This window comes from Macrobrachium rosenbergii, chromosome 55 (genome assembly GCF_040412425.1).
Source record: "Macrobrachium rosenbergii isolate ZJJX-2024 chromosome 55, ASM4041242v1, whole genome shotgun sequence".
NCBI lineage: Eukaryota > Metazoa > Arthropoda > Malacostraca > Decapoda > Palaemonidae > Macrobrachium > Macrobrachium rosenbergii.
In genome coordinates this window covers 49,668,419-49,695,088 of record NC_089795.1, presented here as the reverse complement: position 1 = coordinate 49,695,088, position 26,670 = coordinate 49,668,419, and the positions used below count along the sequence as shown (strand labels likewise).

Below are 26,670 nucleotides of genomic sequence, written 5' to 3'. Positions count from 1 at the left end.
ATGTGACATACTTGATGCCTCAACTTCCTCCAGTGTTCAGCCTAAAAGACTGGACTCATATCAATTATCAAGAGACTATGGCATCTTTTTTCAGTCACAACCACTCCAATATGCAGTGATCCTGTAATGGCCAAAATCTAATCTTTTGGTCCACTAGTTCAATGCAAAGTGATTTTGGGAGGCTTAGAATAACAATCATACATCAACTGTCCCTTGCTTCCAGATGACACAAAGCTGCTCCTTTTTAAATCCATTTAGTACTTTTAAATTTTGGGAATGATGCATGGAAAGGGGCATTAGCTTCAGATCTTTTTTGGTATTTAGAAACATCATACATTAATATGCTCCCAGGAGCCTTGAAGCCAGGAATTGTTTTTGCAATGTGCAACAGATTTTTTTTAAAACATCATCTTCTAGAAACAGCCCATATTCCTGTTCATGACTTGGTTGGTACTACAGAAAGTCATTAACTGACTCAGTAACTCCAGGATTATCCTGGTAGCCCTCTCAGTACAGTGCTTCACACAATCTGCTAAAAATCAAACATTTGCTAGCTTCTTAGTCACCATGATCAAGCCTTTGTAGTTATCATTTGGGCTCACATACTGGCCTAACACCTATTTGTACTTTGGGAGCAGCTTAACTCCTATTTGAATATGCTTACCTCTGCATTTCCTTCATGGCTGGGTCACTTACCTTGGCAGAAGAGTAGAAACAAAGATAGAAACACTGACCACCCACAATAATAGCATCTTTCTTCTGAAGGCACCAGACACTACTGATTGGATGAGTAGAGTGCCTTGGCAATACTACTTCCAACTTATGTTGCTTTGCAGCACCTTGTCCAGTTTCGTAGAGCCACATGTACAAATCCTTAAGATTAAAAGCCTCACCACCAACACTTGCACTATATTTAACAGACATTTTCAAAATGATTACATTGTGATAGAAGAATACAGAAATCTATCTAACCATACCCTGTACATCTCAACACTCTAATATATACTATAATGCAAGTACAATGATTCTCTTAAAAATCCAATGCAGTTTTTCAGAATTCACCTTAAGATTGTCAACTCACTTAGTTTTACACAAAGAATTTGTAAGAAATGGCTTAATGTGGTTTGATAACATAGACAAAACTGAGACCTCAAGGAATCTGAGTACAGGAAACTCTCAAAATGATCACTCAAGCTTAACGATGCCATAGTAGGTACTGTGCAAGTGATACCTGCTCACGGATCATGTGAATGATGCTGTCCTTGACAAATCTGTATTTCTCTAGCGGGAGAACAATGCTGCCTCTGATACCTTGAAAACCTGCTGCTTTCAAAAGCAGAATAGTCAAAAGACCATTATAGCACATTTCTAACTGAATAACAAATAACATCATACACCTAATTATATAATAGAGAGGGTTATCTATGGTTTATATGAATTTGTTTACATCTTACACAATTAAGGAATACCTCCAAATAAAAATACATTTTTTTAATACAATCTCTTCTCACATTTTGCAATGTACAGCATTAATACAAAAAGTATCTTAGATTATAAAGCACGCCTACTTTGTTAATACAGAATTATGCTTATATTAATACAAGAGAAAAACTAAATCTAAAAGTTAAAGTGATCTGATGTTCCAAACTGCCTCTTATATTACATAGTGACTGCCAGGAATGGCCCCTTTATCTCAATGCTTAGCTGAAGTAAACAACCCTAGTGTGGCCAAAAGGTGAAACTCCCAAGATAAAATAAAAGGTTACAAAATTCAGCTTCTTGTTTGACTGGGAATCACAATTGGCAAGATGTGCCTTATCTGTATAGTATTAAAAGGAGTTTTTAGAAAATCAACCTTATATAAAAGAAACTTTTGTAAAATAATTTCATACTACATATTTGCTTCTTGGACAGTTTTTTGCTGAAATAAAACATGTAAATTTTGCCTTACCTTGTGTGAGTAATCATATATGTGCTTGCTATTGTGAATTATAAATTTGGGTTACATAGCTACTGACCCTTCATTCTCAGCCTGAATTTGGGCCTGCATCTGACGCCTCTGTAGTAAATTTTACAAAATTACGGGAGTAATTAAAAACTAATAACACGAAGCAAATATCACATATGAAAAAACATACCAAACTATACTTCAAGCAGTGTCAAGTTAAATCCCTACAGAAACAACATCATTGTACTTACAATATATAAAGGATGATGAAGAAAAAACTGATGCTGCAATAGCTATAGAAAAAGCTCTGCTAACCACTATGCATGTCAATGACACAACTGGTGTTGGAGACTCCTTCTAATCAGTATGGATACTTAACCAAGGAAGCAACACAAGAATTCCTCTGTCTATTTCCATTCCAGGTATCATGAAGAATAAAACAAGGAGATCAGTCCCTCGTATAAACACACGGAAGTATTTGGCACATTAAAAAATGTTAACAAACAGTAAATAATGCAGTATACATTTACATTAGCATAAAACCCATGAACTTAAGTGATGTATATATATCAGTAACTAGAAATAAAATATGAAATGAACAACAAACTTAACTGACAGCTTACATGATAAGCAGTATGTATAGTGCGTGTGTCTTTAAAACTAGATTAGAAAATATATACTGTATACATATGAGGAGTTTTACAAATATGATTTTTGCAACCTCACGATGGTTCCAACAACTTGAGAAGGTGGCGTTCCATTACCAGCTGAACTGTAGGGTAAGAAACTATCATTTAATTTCATTATTGTAAGTATTAAGCAAATTGGTCGGCAATATAGAAACAGCAAATTCATTCTTGCTTTGCAATCTATTAAGATTTCTGTAGTACAGATATCACCTACCTCAAAATTTATCATCAATTTCAGTAAATTTACCCAACAACACAGTATGTGTGTTACAGCACCCAACCACCCAACTTTGTTGAAATTTTTGCAAATTAACAATGTTGTAAATTTTGTATTTCACTAAAAAGAACTATGATTACATGTGCATTACATAATAAAAAAATGAAAATTCAATAAAATGATATAAAATTAGCAAAACTTTCTAGATTAACTTAATGAAGTCTTGGATATTTTCATACCTTGTTTGCTACCCCTGGCAACACAAATGCCAAATGCAGACGAGCCTGACACATTTGTCAGTGTGATATCAGCTCCGTGCTCCAGGAGTTCATTGGCACAGTGTGAGTGGTCACCATGTGCAGCATACATAAGTGCCGAATTACCCATCTGAAATAGAATGTTGGTGGAGTTCTCAAGAATAAAATACAGAATTCACCAAAGGCCAAGCATTGGGACCTATAAGGTCATTCAGCACTGAAACAAAAATTACAGTACAGTATAAAGATTTGAAAGGTGTAGCAGGAGGAAAATCTCACAGTTGTACTATGAATCATCTGTTAGGAAAAGGTGGAAAGTAAGGTGGAAGAAAGAAAATATGGATGGAAGTACAGTATAAGGAATGAAAAGGGTTGTAGCTAGGGGCCGAAGGGACGCTGCAAAGAACCTTAAGTAATACCTATAGTGCACTGCGTGAGGTGTACTGACGGCACTGTCCCCCCCGACAGGGATGAAGGTCTCAAAGCTGCAGCTATGACAGTAATGAATATTATCAAATGATGCATAAAAAGAATTCATAAAAATTTCTCAATCTAGTTTCAATACCAATGAAGAGTCTGGATAGTAGAGGAGAGATAAACCCTTTGTGGGAGTTACTTTTCCACTATGAAATAGTCACTTATCTTTTACACAGTCCAATCTCTGGACTATCATATAATGTAAGTACAGTAGATCAATACCCATGAGAAACAAGTAGAAAATGTGCCAAAGTTTCTTTGGAGCAACTGAATTTTCTGTACAACCTCAGCCCATGAAACTTAGCTATGGTCCAGTGGTAGCCTCAGCCATGGCTCATGAAATTCTTACCTGTGACCCATGAAACTTGGCCACGGTCCAGTGGTGGCCTGTGTTGTTAGTACCTATGGGGGTGCCAGAAGTACAATTATGGTTAACTTTAACCTTAAATAAAATAAAAACTAATGAGGCTAGAGGGTTTGGAGGGTGGATAATCAACATAAGAGTTTGCAGCCCTCTAGCCTCAGTAGTTTCTAAGTCTGAGGGCAGACAGAAAAAGTGCAGACAGACAGACAAAGCCGTCACAAGAGTTTTTTTTTACAGAAAACTAAAATAGAAGCAAAGTATTTATTTTAATTATTTCCTGGAAAAGTATGATAAAGAATACCAGAAAAGTATATTTATCAACCTTAAAAAATCCTAGAAAACTAAAATGATTCTTTCATTTTTACTTTCACCTCTTGATGATTAAGTCCACATCACAATTTTAAATTGTGAGGACACTTAGCCTATGTGATCTGTCAAGAACTAGTTGTTTCAGTTTTCTGGGATTTTTTAAAGTTGGTATTCTTTATCATGCTTTTCCAGGAAGTAATTAAAATAAATACTTTGCTTTTTTTATTGTGGGTATTAATCTATTTACATTATATAGTAGTTCAGAGATTGGAGTGTGTAACAGATAAATGACTCTTTTAGAGTGACAAAGTAACTACCATAAAGGGTTTATCTCCACTGTACTATAATAACTACCTTTGGGTAAGCTGAAGTCAGAACAGAAAGTAAACTCAGTGCTGGTTTGAATTCAAAAATTCATATTTTGAGATTAATGAACAATACTGACTTTATTTAAGAATTATATTAAGCATAAAGCCAATAATGCCTCATTTATATGACATCTCATTTGGATTTCCACAATCAATGCAGAAGTGTACTGAACTAGAAATTAATTCAGATGTACATTGAAGTGGAAATCAATGCAGAGTGCACTGACACGGAAATCAATGCAGAAGTGCATTTAAGTGGAAATCAATGCAAACGTGCAATGAAGTAAAAGTCACTGCAGAAGTGCAATGAAGTAGAAATCAATGTAGAAGTGAAATGAAGCATAAATTGATGCAGAAGTGCAATGAAGTAAAAATCAATGCATATGTATAATGAAGTGGAAATCAATGCAAAGTGCATTGAAGTGGAAATCAATGCAGAAGTGCAGTGAAGTGGAAACCAATGAAGAAGTGCAATGAAGTAGAAACCAATGCAGAAGTGCACTGAAGTGGAAATCAAAGCAGGAGTGCACTGAAGTGGAAATCAATGCAATGTGTGTGCACTGAAGTGGAAATCAATGAAAAAATGTAATGAAACTAAAATCAATTCAAATGTACAGTGAAGTGGAAACCAATGCAGAATTGCTATGAAGTAAAAATCAATGCAGGAATGCAAAGAAGTAGAAATCTATGTAAAAATGAAATGAACTGAAATGAATGCGCAAGTGGAATAAAGTGGAAATCAATGCAGAAGTGCAATGGAGTGGAAATCATTGCAGATGTGAAATAAGTAAATCAATGCAGAAGTGCAGTGAAGTAGAAATCAGTGCACAAGTGAAATGAAGAAGAAATTGATGCAGAAGTGCAATGTAGTAGAAACCAATGCAGAAGTGGAATGGAGCTGAAATCAATGCAGAAGTGCAGTGAAGTGGAAATCAGTGAATAAGTGAAATGAAGTTGAAATAAATGCATTAAGAGCAATCTAGTAGAAACCAATGCAGAAGTGGAATGAAGTGGAAATCAATGCAGAAGTGCAGTGATGTGGAAATCAATGGAGAAGTGCACTGAAGTGGCAATACATGTAGAAGTGCAATATAGTGCAAATCAATACAGAATTAGGATGAAGTAGAAATCAATGTAGAAGTGCAATGAAGTGGAAAACAATGCAGAAGTGCAATAAAGTGGTAATCAACGCAGAAGTGCATTAAAGCAGAAATTAATGCAAAGTGCAATGAAGTAGAAATCAACTCAGAAGTGCATTAGGTGAAAATCAATGCAGAAGGGGAATGAAGCATAAATCAATGCAGAAGTGCATTGAAGTGGAAATCAATGCAGAAGTGCATGGAAGCGGTAATCAATGCAGAAGTGCACTTTAGTGGAAATTAATGCATTAGTGTACTGAAGTGGAAATCAATGCAGAAGTGTCTGAAGTGGTAATCAATGCAGAAGCGCACTGAATTTGAAATCAATGCAGAAGTGCAGTGAAGTGAAAATCACTGCAGTTGTGCACTTTAGTGGAAATGAATACTGGAGAGTAATGAAGCAAAAATCACTGCAGAAGTGCAGTGAAGTGAAAATCAATGTAGTAGTGCATTGAAGTGAAAATCAAGGAAGAAGACACACTAATTCATAGATACATATGTTCTCCAGTCATAAGAAAGAAATTAAAATGGGAGTAATGACAGGGTTGGCCATCTGGGCTTATAGGATTTGCAGTCCCAAATTCTTGGATGAAGAGCTGGAATATCTGAGGGAGAGTTTTAGGAGATTAGGATACCCTAAATATTGGTGGGAACGGGCACACATTTAAGGCAAGAAAAAATTATTTTGGGGAGAGCGAAGGGATAGAAAAGGAACATTTGAAAAGGAAGAAAATAATTACTGTCTCCGACAACAACACTACAGTATTACACCCATCAACAGGAGGCTAGATAATTTAAAATTGATAGGCAGTTACAAAAACACCATTAGGAATAAAAGTTAGAAATAAAAAGTTAGTAGAGGGGGAAGAGGTAAGGGGGGTATATATGGCAGCATGTCTAGACTGTGAAGAGCGTTACTTCAGTGAAAGTGGAAAATCATGCAAAGAACGAAGCAGGCAACAGATACAAAACATAAAGTACCATAATCAGTCGGCAGAGAAAGGCCAAGGTCACGAGAGTGGGACCACACAGGAGAAGAAGGGTAATAACAGAAACAAGGACTTTAATCCACTCCCCTATACAGATATAAATACAGCTGGTCTACGTGTCCAGTCATTCTACGGATACTTGACAATGAGGACTGTCAGTCCTGGAAAGCTTGTATTTCTTTGAATAAATAACTCTGCTAGATACCATCCAGTTTCAATGAGGTCCTCAACCCTTATCAGAAAAGATATGTTGGCAGTCCTGATCAAGAGTGATATGTACTGATAGCCCTGATTCCCCTGAATAAAAGCACTATATTGGTAGCCCTGATCAGCAGAGATATGTTGGCTGCACTGATCATATGGAAAAAAAATGGCAGCCCTGATCAGGAACTGCCTGTTCGAGGCAAGTCCACCGCTGGTTGACTGGGTTCCTGTGCGAGGCTAGACTGACAGGGTGCTCAAAAAAAAAAAAAAGACTTCGACCCTGACTTCAACTTCCTTTAAGTACGTAGTGATCATTGCACTTGTCCCAGTACCAAGGGTCTTGACTCTATCTCTATATTCTAAAATAAAATATGTGTCATAGTAATAAAGTTTTCACAAAAGCATGGAAATCTAATTGCTCCGCCTAAAAATCTTAACATTCTGTAGCCACACCTTCCCAAAATCTCCTGTCATTATGTATGTTTTCATTATATTTAATATGTAAACCTTCCCAACAAACTTCATGCTGTAATTTATTTAATAAAACTTAAGTCATTTCACCAAAAATATTCCTAAAACTAGATAGTAACGAAGCACGGTAGCTCACCTTTCTTTTTAATAAATAAACACAATTTCATTATCATAAAATCCCAATATGGTCATTGTAAAACTTACGTGATCAACATGATTAGGATCGCTTCCACAATCAATCAATAGCTTGACTATTTCATGATGCCCATTGCTAGCAGCAAGAAGAAGAGGGGTTTCGCCATCTTCACCCTGAGAATTAACAAAACTCATGAAAAAACAGTATCTGGAAGTCATTTCAGGATAACAAGAATTCCTTTAAATATAAAAGGAAATCACTTAAGAGCAATTAGAATTCCTAAAAATTATTTGAAAATTTCCTGTCATTCACTTATATAAATGTTGACATTAACCAACATTGCTCAAGTTCTCCAACTGCAAGGCCAGCACTGTAACATACAAATTACGGACTCAATCATTGTTGATCAACTATCCAAGCACAGAAACACAATGCTTCCTGAAGAAAATTAGTTTTTGTCATTAATTTATGGTTTTGTTACAACAAACTACCATTTGCACCAGCCACTAGGTTAAATTCTATTTAAGTAATTTATTTTTTTTTAAAGCAAAGACTTCAAACCCAAGCTCAAAACTGTTCTATCAGACCGTGAAACAGGCATTACTGCACTAACTCTCCAGTCATAAAAATTCCACTAACTCCACGAATTCAGGAAATTTTATGATCTTTTGTCATTATAAAAACAAATTTATAAAAAGGCATACTAGATTTTTTTCCAAGAGGCAACAGATGGAAGAGGCAAGATCACTGCCCCTGGCAACAAAAACCTAACCATTCTTGACCAAGAGAAGGGTCGTGTAAAAAGATGCTTGACAAGGAAACTAACTAAAATTATTTTTTTCAATATCAACTGACAGCTGACCTTCATGTGCTGTGAATGGAAATTTCAAAATAACAAATAGGAAGTTTGTCTATCATAGGAAAGCACTTAATTTAAACCATTAAAATATTTAAGGTGAAAGCTGCAAACACATGAACTATTTATAACATTGGAGGTTCCAGCACAAATACTTTCAGGTATTACACTGTCTCTACAGATTACATATCTAGTCGACTCCGAAACAACAAAAATTTTTAGTATGAGATCCTGCCTTGTACTGAACACCTTCACAGGCTTTTAGAATATGAGCATCTACAGTAGTATATTTCCACTCAATTTGTAATTTCTCTGACACACAACTTCTAATGAACATGTCATGGGTACTTACTTCCAAGGATATATTTGCACTGTGCTGTACCAAAACCTTTACAGTTGGTAATTGACCATACGAGGCTGCCCACATAACTGGAGTAAAACCATTGCTGTCAACTTCATCAACATCAATCCCTGGACGAAAAGGGTAAAACAAACATAAGTTAGCTTTTCAAGACTATTACAGAAGTGGTTTAGCATAGTTCTGACTGAGCACTAACTGTAAGAATACGTCTGTGTAAAACATCTTTGTAAAAGGTTACTAACCCAAAGCTTATATCACAAAATCAGAACATTGGTCAGCTATGCATGTTAGGAAAGTTCTGAAAGCTATTATCAAGAAAAACCTGACAAGGCTCATAGTTGCTGACTAAAGGGTTTGTGACATGCAAACAAAAGCCTTCCCCCTTTCTTATCCCTAAGGAAGATATGGCCTTTCAAAGAGTTTTTCAAGTCTAGACACGTGAGCTAAAAACATTTAGCAAAATGCAAAAATTATGAACCTGTGATATCAGTCACAATCTTTGAACTTGCCAATGAATTATCTATACATTTCTACATACAAAGAATATACTACACAGGATCTTTTTCAATTCATTTTCATATCACAGAATATAGATTATTACCAAAGTCATGACAACTTTGTCAAATGGAGTGTAAGTGGTCCTTTATGCAAGGTGTTCCATTTATACAAAGTCCATCAAACAAAAAGGCCAGCAATCACACAACAAAATGTGAAAAGGATGCTAAAACAACTTACCTACAAGATCATCCGACGAAAGTTCTCCCATAGCTGCACGTGTGTGTAGAGTGATCTCCTCCGGTTGAACTTGAGCAGTCTGAGTCTGGATATTGCCACGCTGAAGATTTGTCAATACAGTCACTGGCTGTAAGTAAGGCACAAACTACATCAACATCAGAGCTATCAAGTATTTTGAGAGATCACATACAGTACTGTAATACAAACAACTCTTACAGCATTAAACAAACAATATTGAATATACAACAAGCCCTGCAACAAAACTGAAAGAAATAGTCCCTTTTAGGTGTCAAAAGAATTTTTTCCTATAAATTCATTACGAACTGAATTTAAGTGAAAATGAAGCTATAAAAAACAGGCTTTCCACATAGGGAATTAAGTAAACAAGAACCTAAATAGGCAAAACTAGTGCTGTACTCACAAACACCAATCATTCAAGAAAGACTGCAGGAATGATGAGAGATTAATAGTACTGTACTGTACTGTGTTTCTATACATGCAATAGATGGAGGGTAAGAAATTAGGGAAATTACATAATCCAAAATAATTCTGGTGTTTCCCATAACACAAACCCAGAATTCTACATTTGCTCAACCACTTGGAATTGTCAAACAAAAATTACATTAAGAGGAATGGTTACAAGTTTGCATGATCTACCACTAATGACTTTTCATTATCAACTCATGTGGATAAAGTCAAGTCGGCAATTGTGCAAACTAATCAAACAAAAAATACTTGATGAGTAAGAAGACTGCCCTGTATTCTAAACCCAAGGTTGTATGTAAGGAAGAAAAGTATTTGTGAACTTTTAAACCTATTCATAGAAAACACTTCTATTTTATGGGTATCAAATTTATGTTAGAAATACTAGTACACTAAGGGTGAGAAATTTTCAGAAGCACTTAAACAAGTAACTAATGGAACACCCAACAGATGTTGCACGGTAAGGGCACATGGGAAAAGGAAGGAGGAGTGGGAAGCGGGTATTTTTCTTGAGCATAGAGTAAAGTCTCCATATTCTAATATCGTTTAGAAAGTGATCGTAAAGTTTTTGTTGTTGATGATACTGGGTTTGAGTGTAAAATCTGCAGTTAAGGAAATATGCAAAATAAACGTGAGAATAAAAGTGCTTAAGAAGTCAGTATCATGAATTAGTATTTCCTATGGATTATTGTATCTTATCAACAGACATGACTGTCCACAAGATTGATACAAAACATTTCAGCAACAGTGTTTACAGTGGTGTTCTATAATCTGCATGCCTCCTCTTAAAAAAAAACTAACATTTATCGCAGCAAATTAGCAAAATTTTCAGTTCACTTACATTCAAGAGGCAGCAACCACAAACTGCTGCTGGTGCATCCTCTATATGTAAACATTCATAGATCTGTTATATTTAGTTATATCATGATTGGGGCCAACATCCATAGTGAAGGTGGGCAATATAGGTGATGACAACTGAATGCTGGGGTTTTAGACACAAATTATGGCTTATACATAATTTCATCAATGTAACAAATTCATATTCAGTAAAAAAAGATACAAAGAAAGAAGTGGAGAAAAATATTAATAATAGCACAGAGATAAAGACAGAAAAAATTGATAGGGAGAGAGAGAGAGAGAGAGAGAGAGAGAGAGAGAGAGAGAGAGAGAGAGAGAGAGAGAGAGAGAGAGAGAGAGAGAGAGAGTGTTTCTGGTAAGTGGTAGTCTAACAGACGTAACTAGTGAATGTTTTTTTCCGTATGTATTGCTTGGCGGTTTTGTTGATGGTGTGAGGTTACAGCAATGAAAATGCGCCAGAATTGAATAATCTTTACCTATCCAATTATGATTATAGTTAATGTAGAATGCCCATGGTCATGAAAAAACTATTAATCCACAAACAATATTATGGTGTGTGACACTTTTTAAATTAACATACAGTCTATACAAAGGTTTAAGGATGATGCAACCCATACCTGCGGCAAGAGGTATATCTTGGTAGCACATTTACTCCTCAAACCCAGTGTCATTAACAAAACAACTACGATCACTCTCTCTTAACAATAATAGAATATGAAGACCTTACCTATGCTCAAGAAAATAATTCGCTTCCATTCCTCATTCCTGTTCCCAAATGCCCTCATAGTGCCACATCTGTTGGGTGTCCCATTAGTTACTTGTTCAAATGCTTTCCAGTGTTTCATAGTCAGCAGGTTCGGGTTCATTTGATGGATCAGCAGAGGAATTTGGACTTCTTTGTGCAATGATAATACATAACTGAGAAAGCTTTCACACTCTTGGCCTAGTAGGCAACCATAACCTGTATTATTATTATTATTTCTATGAATGCACTAGATGGATAAGTAGGAAAAAGGGAAATTATGGTACAAAATCTCTTCTGATATACAATATACAAAAATATTCAAAAATAATTCTTGTATCTTGCAAAATACAAACCAAACATTCTAACCTTGCAGAATGGAATCACAGAATAGACCACAGGTGTGTTTGCCCTATTAGTGCACTAACCAGCAAACACTGTTTGCTCCCAGTTGCTGCATAAGGAGGATGCTGGAGAAAACTTACATAAAAAGCACCAGATTACTGATTTAATTGTGGAGGGGAAAACACCCAAAGTCCCATTAACCCACAATGGCCGGCAAAGCCGTAAAGGACGCATGGCTGTGTATTGATATTTAAAAAAACAAGAAAAAACTGTAAAATATTATTTTTGTCTGAATTTATAAGTATTTGGTATCATTGAAACTCAAGAAGATGAACTTTTGAATGTGCTATTCATTTTATTATATACAGTATTGTTAATTAGTTTGGGTACAACATAGGAAATTCTTCAGAAATTACAAGCTGCAAAAAAATAAAATAGCTGAAGCTGGATTATTACAAAAACTTATTATTCCTATTTGTTTTATTAGTGTTAATTTTCTAAAGAATTTAGTTTTGAAAAAGTCTAGAAAAAACAAAATATTCTGTCAGTAATAGGCATAGTAAAAAAATTATGTATCAACATATCAAGTGACACTTTTCACCATGTAGTAATTTGAATTATTTACATAAATAACTCGAAGTATATAATTCTGATACCCACGAACTCAAGAATGAGGCTTCTTCACATGTAGATTAGAGCACTGAATTTATTGAGAGTCTTCGTGGTCATCATCGCTCATGTTTCCTCTTGGACGACCTTTCCACCTGAAGTAATGTTGCAGCTTTGGCCAGCATTGTCATGAATGCCAGCATTGCACCAGGGCACCAATCTGTAGAATGCTTGGGGGACAAACAGCACATTGCAATCTTTGCTTGCAACCATCCAAATCATATATACATGGTTTGGAACCAGGTTGAACTGACTGGAATAAGGTTGTGGTGAATTAGAAATTGCCATCGACTGTGGGAATGAGAGGGTAAGATGCAGCACCCGTGGACTAACAGACTTTCAATAATATCATAAAAATCATCTTGCTTGGATGGTATTTATCAGTATTTTGCTGATAAATAACATAAGCATTTAGAAATTTAAATATCTATAAGATTACATAAATTTTATTGAAAAAATTTTGCTGATAACTGCAGCATTTAGAACTGGAAATATTCAGGAAGATTACTATAAATTTGTTGGAAGAAATTTATAGTAAATTTTACTGGAAGAAAATTTATAGTAATCTTATAGATATTTCAGTTCTAAATAACATGTTACTTATCTTCAAAATACTGATAAGCCATCCAGTAGATGATTTTCACACATTACCGAAGTCTCTCAGTCACGGTGCTGCATCTTACCTCATTCCACAGTCGCTAGGTAGCCGATTTAATTCACCAGATCAGAACCTTATTCCAGTCAGTTCAATGTCTGGCCATGTATATGCCAGGTTAGACGGCACCTACATTTCTTTGGGTAAAAACAAAATCACTCCACAATCAATGCCCTTCAGGCAGATAAACACGTGCCCAGGATGAAGCACCAGGTTCAATGTCAGATCTGCCATCATAAAGCGTCACTATCGCTGATATAGTCATCACTATCATACTACTATGGCTGTCTAAATCATCAGCATAACAAGACAACACTTACTTGCATATAAAAAGTTAACTTTACTGGGCCGGCATAGAACAAAAACCAGATTGATAAGCCAGACAGCCCCACCCACCTCAACCGCGCATGCTCATAACACTCCTATAACCTCAAATTATAAAATTTTGGCAACTTTATTCTCTAAACGCATCGTTGAATGGCTACAGTAACCTGTGGCGTCGATAGAAGGCCGAGCTAAAACCATGCGATGTGAGGAGGAAGGAGGGAAAAAATGCATCCACAATATAGATGCTCACAAGTTGAAAGCAATGAAGTCATCCATTATATGGACGCAGTAGTCCTTCATTGGTTAAAGAAGCCTTAAAAGTCTATTTTTAGTCTATATCTGCCTGGAATAGAGAAGTTACTCATCAGTTGTTTTTCACTGTTCTCTGATGAGTTGTGCTTATGTCCTAATTTTATGTCCCAACAGCAAACAGCAATCATGTGGGATACTGACATGAATAATTAAAACTGTAAGCAGAAAAGGATTTTTTGTTATTACCGTGCTAACTTTCATTTTATAGGTTAAATCAAATTTTATTTTCTTTTGCATTATAATCTCAACTTGAAATCTGCTTTTTTAATGAGAGGGTTCCATTTCCTTTCAGTCAATCAGCAAGTTTGGTGACTGCTCATTGCTGCATTGCCATGCTCCTGAACTCAATTTAAAGTCATATTTTTAAGATCTGTAAACTTTTTCATTCAGGAAGAGTCTATGGTTCCCTTTGTATGCCCCCTGCCCCCACCTCTTTTCATCATAATTTTTTTCTCATTTCTATCAGATGTGAACTAGGTAAAGAGCATCCAGAGTACAATAGGGTATACATGCCTTTATTCACCTTAAAAAGTGAAGGTGAAAAAGTGTGGTGATTTTTATCACCGGCTTCATCACAGATAATTGTCCTCATCAACAGTGAGGATATCGGTGGAAAGCATAACAATGACTGTATTTGGGTGCCTTGAGACTTTAGTTGTGATGTCATCTCATGAATGTGAACTGAATGCTCCTGCAAAGATCATAACACTTATTAGTTTTTCGTATCATTTTGTTCTAACTCTTTGACTTTTCAGAAATTGCTCTTTTGGTGGAAGTGATTCTGTAATTCTTGTTTTCATATAATGAGGATTACCCTTTCCAAGTGTCATTGTAATGGCATTTGCATTATTTTATATACATTTATGATACTCCCACGGATTGTTTATATACTTATAGATTCATTTAATGCCTTTTTGTTGAAACCAGCATAGTAGTTAACTGGTTAACTTCTAAAGGTTTATATTTCTTCAATCCACAAATGTTGGAAATTGAACAGTTACTGTCATGCTTTGTTCCCATGGATAAAATAATGAAACAAAAGCTTATGACTGTAATGTTCAATTACCTAACATTTGGTGGATTGAAGAAATATGAACATGAGTTAACTGCTTTCTAATAACTGGTCTAACAAAAAGGCTTTCAAATCTTAAGTATATAAACACATAATCCGTGGGGTATCATAAAATGCTGCCAAGAAAATAATGCAAATATCATTACAATGGATGCTTGAAAGGGTAATCCTCATTTTATACAAAGTTAAATATCTTAGTTTAACAGACCACTGAGCTGATTAACAGCTCTTTCCTAGGGCTGGCCCGGATGGATTAGATTTATTTTGCATGTGGCTAAGAACCAACTGGTTACCTAGCAAAGGGACTCCACAGCTTAGTAGGAACTGAACCACATTATGACAAGAAATGAATTTCTATCACCAGAAATAAATTCCTCTAATTCTTCATTGGCCGTCGAGAGTTGAACGCTGGAGCCAACAGCGTGTTAGTGAGAGCTCTACCCACTCTCAATGAAGAACTTTCTCATTTTATACAAAATAAAGGATACAAATACTTCCTACAAGGCAATTTCTGAAAGTATACAGCAGTTAGAAACAAAATGACATGAAAACTCACAAGTGTTCTCTGATCTTTGCAGGAGCCATTCAAGTTTCACATTCATGAGCTGACATCTAAATTCAAAAGTCTCAAGGCATCCAACACAGTCATTGATATGCTTTCCACTGATATCCCATTATGATGAGGACAATTGATCTGGTGGTGAAGCAGGTAATAAAAAGAAAATCACACTTTTCACCTTCACTTTTAAGGGCGAATAAAGGCATGTATGCCCTACTGGCGCTCTGATGCCTTTATCTAATTCACATCCGTAAAATGAGAAAAAAATTAAGATGAAAAAGAGGGGGCCATATACAAAGGGAAACATCGACACTTGCCTGAATGAAAAGTTTACAGGCCTTAAAAATATGACTGAATGGAGCAGGAGCATGGTAATATAGCAATGAGCAGTCACCAAACTTGTAGACGACTGAAAGGAAAAGGAACCTCTGCATTCAAAAGCTAGATTTCGAAGTTAGAAGGTAATCTCCTAACTCTACTGATCAGTGTCCCATCTGTAGCTAAAATGGGAACCTGGGAGCTGTAGATGGCTCCAGCAGCAAAGCCCTAGCATCAATTACCATACTAGTAGTCCACATCTGGCTTGTAGATGCTTAAAAGGTCCTTGCTAGTAACCACAATACAGTACTAGAATTCCTAATGGAATCTTTTACTGCATATTCCTTTTTCCATGTCATATTATCATACCAAGCAGTATTGCATAACTTTTTCTTTTATTATTTGCACTGGCAACATCTGGAACAATATCAGTTCTCACTCTCATGTCCGCCATTGCCACTAAAGATCAAGAATCATCTTTACCACTGATTGTTGATAAAGGTTGTACACTGTCTCTTTGGGATTTGTCCTGTAGTTATTGTTGACATGGATAAAGGCAACCCTCCTTGCTAATTTTCCTGGGATAATTTTCATGTCACTGTGTCTTTCAAAGTAAGCTAAGGTGAGCAGCTCCTTATCAAAGAGTTTGATCTTAGTGCTTCCTTTTGCCACTCCCTAACTGCATAACTCATCTTTAAGTGTCAGCAATGAAAGGTCTTGATTTGAAGTGTGATGTGTTCATTTTTCCCTAAACTCTTTTTTCCGAGCACTTCCCAAATTCTTGTGCAGATGTGCTACAGAAGAAATCTACATCCTTCAGTCTCTGATTTGATCACATTAGGCATCTCCGCATATGCGATAGGGAGGGAGAAAGAGAGGCCCATTTCTTTCTTTGCTCATGACAACATGGGACAGGTTACATGTAAATGACTTTCCATCAGAGATGACAGACTCACCCTGACCACAACCATTACAAAAATTAGATCCTCCAGCAGGTTAAATAGGTTTTTCTCCTGATGAGAAACATCTTGCCTATCATAAAATGACAGCCCACCATTTATAGCAATATATGGTAAAATGGTCTGTCCACCCAATGTTTTCAAACTGAAGTAACAGTATAAAATTTGAATTTTATAGAACCCATGATTTATTTAAAGTTGCCAGTAGGTTAATTCGTGAAAGTGAAAAAAAAATAACTTTCAAGTGTTCTGATGAAGTATACATATTCAAAATGATCACAATGCAAATGAAGATACCCTATAGTTAAAAATTGAAAACATATTTTTATGCAACTTGCCAATCTAATAACTTTTCTTAAAGTCTTAAATTTTCTAAATTCTATTTTAATTTAGTAATACTGTACAATACTATACAGTACTGTAGTAACAATATAAGAAGCATAGCTGGTCTCAAACCAATATCCGTTTCAAAACTGAAAAGCACCTAAAAATTTGCACAACTACCAATGAGCACGAAACAAAATGTGAAAAAACTGTTCTGTATGCTTTAGGGCTGCAGTGTATAAATTCCTAAACAGCAGGCTGTTGTATATAAATTATAAAGTAACTTAAAGGCACTGTATAAAGTAACTTAAAGGCACTGAAAGTAACACTAGGATTACTTGTCTCTGAAGTGTTCAAAATTTTCTGAACCAGTCCCACATAAACCTACAGATACTGGCACCTTGACATTAACTTCAGACTGGACAGTCTCACAGCAGCAGGAATGAACTTACTACAGCTTAAAAATTTAATAACTTTTATAGGAAAAATTAGCATAGAAGATTTTTTCATCTATCTATATATATTTATATATATAGTATTAAAGTTTCCAGATTCCCATTTCAATTATAAAAAGAGAAAATACGCTAAATTGCACAGACATTTTCTTTGATAAAAAAATTATAGAGTCAAAGAAACCACAAACATGCTCTAACCCAAAATCAAATCTACCTGGCATCCTCAGTACCATAGAAACCAAGTAAAAATCTTCATAAAAGAATCAAACCCAGACGAAAGCAGTGCACAAAACTACGCTGAGAAGGCACAGTATCAACAGAATATAAGGCACTGAGAAGTAAGAGGATCATAATGGCAGTGTGCAAAATTCCAATGACAAAACCTTGAAAAATATGATACTGTACATTATACTACATGCTTTACACCATTCAAATACATGCACTTAAAGTAATGGGATAAAAATCTACGCAGGTAATAGATGTAAAACTACAGAGTATTGTGGGTTAAACTTTACGATAGCTTCATGACCATTTCAATATTTAATGATAGCAAATCTGGGAGTCTTGAGGTGTCCTAGAATGGGTTAGGTAGGCATAAAGAGCCCCTGTAGAGGTTAGGTTATGATTGACAGGCTAGTAAAAATTCAGATTAAACAGTAAAAATCAGATTAAACAGTCTCCACTGATAAAATAAGTACTACTGTACCTGAAAATTGGTCATACCATGAAACCTTCATTAAGTTTTACCCATTATCTTCCCAGTACCCTAGCTTCTGGCATTTTTTAAGACAGTGTGAGAAACCAAAATGAAGATGATGAAATGCCTCGACTACCTGATCAAAGAGCAGCTCTTGAAGGTTCACTACAAGATATGCAGTAATTACAACTAATCAGTAGCTTTGCCTTATGGTTACATACACTGAAAACAATATTACAAGAAAGAAAGATACTCTGTGCAATATGTAAATGTAAAGTAAAAACCGAGGTGCTCAGACTAGGGAAGAACGCTACTTTGGGAGAATACAGTGACTAGAGTGGGGAGAATAAACTGCCCAACAAGTGGATGCAGGAATAAAATTTGGAACAATAAGGTCAGATGCATACGCGAGTAGCAACACGATTCTTCATGAGCTGCTGATAAACATCCCTTCCTTGTCCTGAAGTTTTCGAGGTCCTCTGCTATCTAAGGAGAGAATGTTGATGCACTTATTTCTTAAGGAAGCATTACTTCAAAGTTAAAATACAATATCATTTCAATAAAACCTTTGTTTTAGATATATTAAGAACGTAGTTTATCCTTGGTTTATGCTGACAAAACTATACTTACAAGTGTGCATCTCATATGTCTAATTACCACACAATAGCAAACAAATCAAACTTCAACAAACACATTTTAGTGTAAACTTACTTAATGTTTTCAAAGTAAATCCTTTACATAATCACTAACATTTGGCTTTTCCTTATCAAAGGTACACTACAGAAATGATTCTGGCATATGATTTACATGAAACACTTCCAGGGATCAATTAAGTGCTGTATAGTACACAAGTTAGCAATTATTTTCATCTTATTTCCTTATTATTATGCAACTAAAAAGTACCATAATACAGTACTATGTTTGTGTCACTAATATTCATCATTTGCCAAATCTAGTCTGGCTAGCTATTCACTGACTTGACATACTGCATAACAAAGTAATATATTGACTTATTAACACTACATGAAGTACTCAATCCACATCTTAACTACAAAAAGATATTACAAAATTGAAATGCCAAAATAAGACACATCCAACTTTGAAATTTATCTCTATGGAATATTAGCAATACACCATACCAACTGAAACTAATACAAGGTTCTTTATACAAGAGTACAGACCTTTCATGAGTGTGTACATTCAGACAGAAACAACTGCCTAATTCACACAACAAACATACTAAATGTTTTAACCATAAATTTTGAGACAATCACAAGGTGTTCAAAAAAATGTATACCAATGCAGATTTTCTACAGTCATAATTTGTAACGACAAAATCCAATAATATCCTACAGTTATGACAAGAAAATTGTCTACACAAATAACAATTTTAAGTGATTAGGAAACTATCCCAGTGTATAATATGCAGTTCTTCCTTCAGCAATCAGGGAAACAAGAATCAAAAAAGGGTCTTACTCAGATGTTAACTTAATGCTCAAATACTCCTGTTATTGGGGATAATGATACTCTGCAAAAAAAAATATACATACAGTACTTCAAAATGATTTGTGTTCTTCAAATACAAAACTTTGAAGCTACTTGTGCATCACACATCAAATGGCACCATTAGCTAAAGTCAAGTTTTTAAAAAGATGTGTTACTTCCTCCTCCCTGGTGTGCTAATAAAGGAACTTCTTCAAATATTACCTCATACTCCTACAACAGTCATTAACTATTACATCAAACAACTCATTGTGGTTCAAACCAAACTGCACCTCCAAAACTTTAAAAAATACTCAACCACTAATGCAACTTACCCAGGAGCTAAAATGAAGAGCTCACAAAGAGAAAGGGTATACTGTAGTTAACAAATCCTAATCCCAGTGATTGTAAGGCTGTAACTTCAAGGGTGGAATATTCACCTGCTCATGCTTTCTCAACTCTCCGGTAAAAAGTGTATTGCACATAGCAGAATATGTGTAATATGAGGTTTGTACATGGCACAGTCAAAAGCAAAGTACAAAACACAAAAAAACTTGGCATAATGCTCTATAAACAGTCTATGTAATAAAAGCTCAGGAATTCACCTGTTCAGCACATACCACATATATTGTAAATGGTTTAATCCTTAAGTAGCTATAATATTTTCCTTCTAAAATTCCTACATCAACAATTGTCATGTGTACTGTAAACTATAAAGACAGCTTTTACCCATTAGCATGGCAACTAGTCCCTGCCAATTACCTGAAGCCAGGCAGAGTAGTTGCAAAATTTAAGCCTTGTCCAATTTTTAGACCCCTAATTTCTACCTTCATACCAAATGAAGTGATATGTAAATTAATCAGCTTTCTTAAAATCTCAAAAAATATATAATCATCAGTTAAACAGCAACAAACTAACCCAAACTTATCAAGAGGGCAGCTCAAATTAGGGAGAAAAAGTAAGTTCCTTGAAGCTAGGCCAAATATTCATTCATTTTCATTTTATAATAAGTTAACAGACAAGGTATTCCACAAATTTTCCTAAAAGTCATATAGTAATTACATAAAAAATATAATTACATTAAAAATAATAATGTCTTTCCATGGAAAAATTAATAGATAAATTAACATATTTCTGTACTGTAAATTTGCTAATGAGGTGCAGAAAAATTCAGTAAGAGCCAATGCTATTACCCTGTACGGAGAAAATGCTGATCTCCTTGGATGGGAATCCCACAGTTCCCCATCATTCTCCAGTTCCTCTTCTTTGACCACCAACGTCCCATCCTCCTCAGATGAAGAACTCATGTCCTATCAACAGGAATTTGTGTAAACATTAACGTAAAGTACAGTATATTGCATAACCTCTGGTAAAAATGAAAAACAGTTTAAAAGGTACTCACCAAAAATTTAGTACAACAATCACTTATTATTCTCAAATCCAACAAATTTTCTTGCCTAAAACTTTTCTATATGTCTACATTTCAAGCAATAGAATCCTTAACTTTAATTTTTTTCCCCATTTTTCAGCATGTGGAACAGTTTTGATTTGATTTAGCAAAAAGGTAGAAGATTCTTTGATGAAGTATGTGTGCTTGAGAGAGAGAGAGAGAGAGAGAGAGAGAGAGAGAGAGAGAGAGAGAGAGAGAGAGAGAGAGAGAGAGAGAGACTCACAGTCGGGTTATGCATATTACTAATTGACACCCACATTGTCCAGCTATGGCTGACCCACTTTGACTTTCAAAACAGCATTTATATAAAAATGATGTCTAATCACTAATGGGGCTCAACGCTTTCTAATTTTAGAGTGATTTTTATGTAAGCTGAAGTCTTCGAGAAAGGTGCACATAGATGAAAGCCATTTCAAGTTCTCAGAAAAATAATGTTCTACAATCAGAAGAATGTCTGTAATAATCTAGCTCTTGTTTTAATAAACCTATGGTTTTCACAAGGGATATGGAAATACAATGTATTCATTCCAAATAAGGAATATAGTGTTCTCAGTTTCCATTTTTCAAGTCTTTCTCCAAAACACCAAAAATATTCCCAAACCACATGCTGGAAACAGTTTTATAAAGTTAACCCCATTACTAATGCAGTGTGAAACAGTTTTATAAAGTTAACCCCATTACTAATGCAGTGTAGAGAGTGTGATTACTGTACAGTTGACTACACACAACTCCCAGCCACAATAAGCACAATACAGTACATTTATCAACACTGTCCACTGAGTGTTTAGATCCTCATGTCTTATGCAATGCCAAACAGTCTTGTCAATGTCTGTGTGCAGTGATGTTGCCCAGTTACAACTGAAAAAGCATCTTCACTTCTTTTTGATATCTTTTGACTTAAACCAGAAACAGCTCTGGTTGCCTTCTTCTACAAATACCAATCATCTGCTTCTGGGTTTCATTATTTTCTCTACACCCAGGTAATGATGAGAGGTGATTTCAACCAATATGGGGATAGTAAATGAGAATTAGAGTCTTTACTTTTCACAAAACCAGGACTTTCTCAAAAATACTGCCTCTCAGTCTTCAGCTTGACACCATGACATAATAGAAATGTTTTTACTCTACTTTCATGAACTACAAAAAAGCATACTTCTTTGGCAAATGCTAATAGAGTAGCATAACTTGTATGTGAAGCGTTTGGCAAATTTGACAGTTATGGGAAAGTAACATGCCATTTTCTAGTCTTGAACATACATAACACCTACACATGAAGATTCTTATAAGGGAGGTTCTTTTTTATATATGTGAAGAGTTTCTTAGCTAAATGCTTAAGTTCTGGAACACATCTGAAGTACGGTATAGGGTACGGAGTGAGAGCAAATGTAAGTTGGGGGAGGGGAACAAAAACAGGCAAGATACTGCACTCCAAGTTACATTAGTTGTACCCTTTGATTTTGCTTAAATGGAGGTCTAGGAAGAATAAAGCCCTCCCCTGGACAGGTAGGATACCCTGGCATAAGTTAGGGTGTGGAGCCCCTTAATCATACAAGGTATATTCTATTCTCTCTTTAGTGATATGATAATGTAGAATGAGAAACAAATGTTCAGTAAGTCAGGAGATCTAAAGTAACAAGACAAAGATCTGTAGGGAGATTCCAGAAATGAAAGAAAAACACATAAAAAACGAAAGAATCCTTATATATTTTTACCAATTATTTTGTAAATTATACTTTTAAACCTAGAATGCAGCATGTATGTGAATTAACTGACAGTTTTAAATGTAGTTTTAATGAAGAAAATAATTTGTCAGAAATGCTTGGTTTGCCCATTACACCAATCAATACCTAATGATGATGGGGAACTACAACAGGAAACCAAGTTTTTGGATTGGGAGGGGAAAATAAAATGAGTGAAATATAGAGATTCATCCTCACCTAACCTAAGATACTATGTACTACTTGACTGTGGGGGAACTCTGTCTTCCTCCCCAACCAATCTGATTTAGGAGCATGTAAGTTATATACAGCTTAAACTAATTTAACTTCAGAGTAATGGGACTTACCTGATCAGGGTTAGGGCTTCATCCCCTTGTCTGTCCACCCTTACCTAACCTGGTCTTCAGTGACATGAATCATACACAAGCTATATTTGGTTAAATACCTAGCCACTCAATAACCTATCCTGACTATGGGGACGAGACTCCACTGTGGTCTTCCACTGTTGTTGGATGTTATAAGCAGTTGTAATGGGTCTATCTAACATTTTATCAAAATAATATAAACTATCAGAAAACGAAATTTCACATTTAGAATTCCTTCCCTCCACAATATTTGTCATTTTCAGAACATGTGGATTTCCAAATTTATATTTCTTTCCTGAGTACATAATCTTTTTGACAAAGGATACTAAATGAGCCAATCAACACCAGACATTCTTTCTAAAAAAACTGCAGTGATGAAAATATCCAAAATATTCTTTTAAAAATTCCCATTTAATCAGAGTCAAACAAGGTGGACCCATGACTAAATGAAACTAAAATTCTATGAAACTGATGCCACCTGGCTGGAAAAATATGGAAGGAACATCACTGGTTGACTGACAAAATGGTTAATGGTACATTCTTACCATTTTGTCAGTCAACAAGTGATGTTCCTTCCATATTTTTCCAACCAGGTGGCATTAGTTTCGTAGAGTACTAGTTTCATTTAGTCATAGGTCCACCTTGTTTGACTCTGATTAACTGGGAATTTTTTCAAGAATATTTTGAATGTTTTCATCATTGCAGTTTTTATAGAAAGAATGTCTGGTTTAGACTGGCTCATTAAAATTATAAAAAAAAACAGATAGGGCAGGACATTAAAATGAATATACATTAAAGAGCTCCACAAAACAATATTACGAAAGCTATGATTTCTGCATCCTACCTATATTTTGAGAAGCACTCATTTGCATTAACTTTAATATTTATGAAGTATCTATCTCAGAACTGAATGACATACTCTATGAGTATAATTCATCACTATGTGATTATATTTTTAAGCGACAATTACCTATTTTTCAACCAAGAACCATCAGTTGTCTTTCATTCTATAACTTAGCACCATTTTTTTCCCTATTTTATATGGATTAATGCTTTAAGCAACTGACAAGATAAAGTGCCTACTGTTAAGACTTAAACAGGTAACACACAGATGTATGGTTTGCCTCTACTATGAAAATTCAAACAAGGTAAAAATACAGAACACCAAATAAGGTACTGTAAAATTATACTGCATGTTGAGTTGATTTATTATAAATTTGCTATTCTCATGGCTGGAGATATGACAAAAAGGGATAATGGTATTCACACCCTCAAAATTTTATAAAACAAAGATTTCATGGGGTAATGCATTCAGTAACACAAAGTAAATAATTTAAAACAATTTTTGGATGATTTCTGATACAATGTTGATGAATTTGACATTCAATCCTGAGGGAAATGGTTGGTTAACTTAGGCTACTACACAACCAAAGGTGTAACAAAAATGGAAATTTCTCTGGGAAACCTTAGTCTTAGTTTGGGTGGGTTAAAAAAAAAAAAAACTATGTATGTAGGTAAGCCAAATTTACATTTCTATTAAACTTATGGTGCTCTTGGTCAGGTTAAGTTGGAAGGGGAGGGGCTGGCAAAGCCTCCTTTAATCCTGAAGAACATGACACACTACCTTAGGTTAGGCTTAATGCTTTATAAGGTGGGGAGAGGGGAAGGCAAAGCCATCAGTCAGATATGCTAGGACCCAGGTTACGTTAGCTTAAGTCAGGTTAAGTTACTTTAAACCATTACTGTACTGTAATATAGTTTTCTTTGTTTTAATGTGTGCTTTAAACATTTCTGACATTTGTTTCGTGGTGGTCAGCAAATGAGTATGTTCAATGATGGTGGACCTCACCCTCATATCCTACAATTTGGCAAAGTGCAAAGTGGAGTTTTTAGGTGGGTGAAAATACAAAATGAGTGAAATACAAATAACCTTAATCCCACTGATAATTCTCAATTAGATTAAAGTAAGGTCATGGAAATGTTTTCAAACCAACATCATGTACTTGGGCAAGGACCTGGTACCTTAGGCTAGGTTAAGTTTAAGTGTGGTATGTTAGGTCATTTGCTGAAAAAAAAACAAAGGTCAGAAACAATCAAAGCACACAGCTAAACAGAAAAATTAAACTTTCATGTCAAATATGCAAAAAATGGTTTGGGTCATAGTAAAATTTGATCAAACTAACCATCCTTGTTGGATGACTAAGACGTTCCCCATTCTCATGTAAATATACACTGCTATACAAATCAACACACTTCATTATGCAAAAAAGCTGACTAAGCTCTTCTACAGAATTGCCATTAATAAAATACCCTATGATAAACATACATCCGCTTCATAAGCTCCTTGAGATACCATTTTCTTATACTATTATTTTTTAATGTCATATACGAACTATAACTTAACCCATAATAGACATACATGCCTTCTAGCCTGACAGGTGTCTAAGCAAAGGTTATTGCCTTGTTATATTGCTTATAATCAAATTATTAACTTCCTGTCTTTAACCAAAACATGATAAACTATATCTAAAATTTCAATATTATTAGCAAAAACCCATTAAACCAACATAACTGGTAAAACTTACAAATGCATTCAAGTCACAATCCACGGGATGATCAGCTGTTCTTTGTTTATATATGTTACCGTGTTCTACCTCGTGGAGTAGGACACGACGTCATGTATTCCACCTAAGTGACCTTTTAAGGACTATTGGGCACTTCAGTTCAATTACAGGTTACCGGTCTCATTCTGACGCATTTTACAATAACTTTCATTGGCACATTGCACCAGTAGAATGAGGTATATCAAAACGATTCCACAAAACAGAAAACCCTCGTTTCGTAATCCATATTTCAAGTTTTCAATCAATGAGATGGGAATTGATGTTCAATAGTTAAGTCAAGCCATGACATTTATCTTTCTTTTTAGGTATACGAACAATTAAATAAGAACATTAGTTACACAAAAGTCTCAAAAGGACTTTGAAGGAATGAAAGGTAATTAGAGATTTGTTCAAATTGGGTGACGTTAATACAGAATTCCATGAAAGACAAAGCAACCTTAGTAGCCTACAAGTTGAGAAAAGTCTGACAGATCTCGGTTTCTTAAAAGCTTAGCTGCAGGTTGAATAACTCTAAGATATTTGTTGTTGCCAAATAATGATCTGGCATAAGCTGTTGGCCTGTGAATATAAAGTATGAAAATAAATTACCTATCGCTATAATCCCTTTTTTATGTACCTTGCTTCAATTTACATGTTCATGTCAGTGCAGTCCATAAAATTTACTACACTGGTTTGTCAATAATGGGTTAGAGTAGTATCTAATGGAATAGAGTCTCGTATCAATGTATACTCGTAA

General features: G+C 35.2%; 1 protein-coding gene across 2 annotated transcripts; it reads right to left on the bottom strand.

Annotated features, from left to right (window-relative positions):
* Positions 1 to 893: 893 nt before the first annotated feature.
* On the bottom strand, positions 894 to 26,004 carry LOC136835217 (ankyrin repeat family A protein 2-like). 2 transcript variants are annotated; one of them, XM_067098461.1, is made up of 8 exons: positions 25,896 to 26,004; positions 20,971 to 21,087; positions 18,703 to 18,781; positions 9,521 to 9,647; positions 8,777 to 8,895; positions 7,637 to 7,741; positions 3,094 to 3,241; positions 894 to 2,720 (listed from the first exon to the last, which is right to left on the bottom strand). In XM_067098461.1, exons 3-8 carry the CDS (start codon positions 18,724 to 18,726, stop codon positions 2,671 to 2,673), a joined length of 573 nt encoding a protein of 190 aa, XP_066954562.1. In that variant the 5' UTR covers positions 18,727 to 18,781; positions 20,971 to 21,087; positions 25,896 to 26,004; the 3' UTR covers positions 894 to 2,670. The 2 variants fall into 2 exon arrangements, with proteins under 2 accessions (XP_066954562.1, XP_066954561.1); XM_067098460.1 differs by lacking the exon at positions 18,703 to 18,781 and having other exon boundaries at positions 25,896 to 26,003.
* Positions 26,005 to 26,670: the final 666 nt, after the last annotated feature.

Excerpts from the sequence above, each read along its gene's own strand:
- LOC136835217 (XM_067098460.1), bottom strand. The coding sequence starts at position 21,084 with ATGAGTTCTTCATCTGAGGAGGATGGGACGTTGGTGGTCAAAGAAGAG. Across the intron at positions 8,896-9,520 it reads TTCGTCGGATGATCTTGTAG|GGATTGATGTTGATGAAGTT; the intron begins GTAAGTTGTTTT and ends CTTTTCGTCCAG. Across the intron at positions 3,242-7,636 it reads ATCCTAATCATGTTGATCAC|ATGGGTAATTCGGCACTTAT; the intron begins GTAAGTTTTACA and ends ATTCTATTTCAG.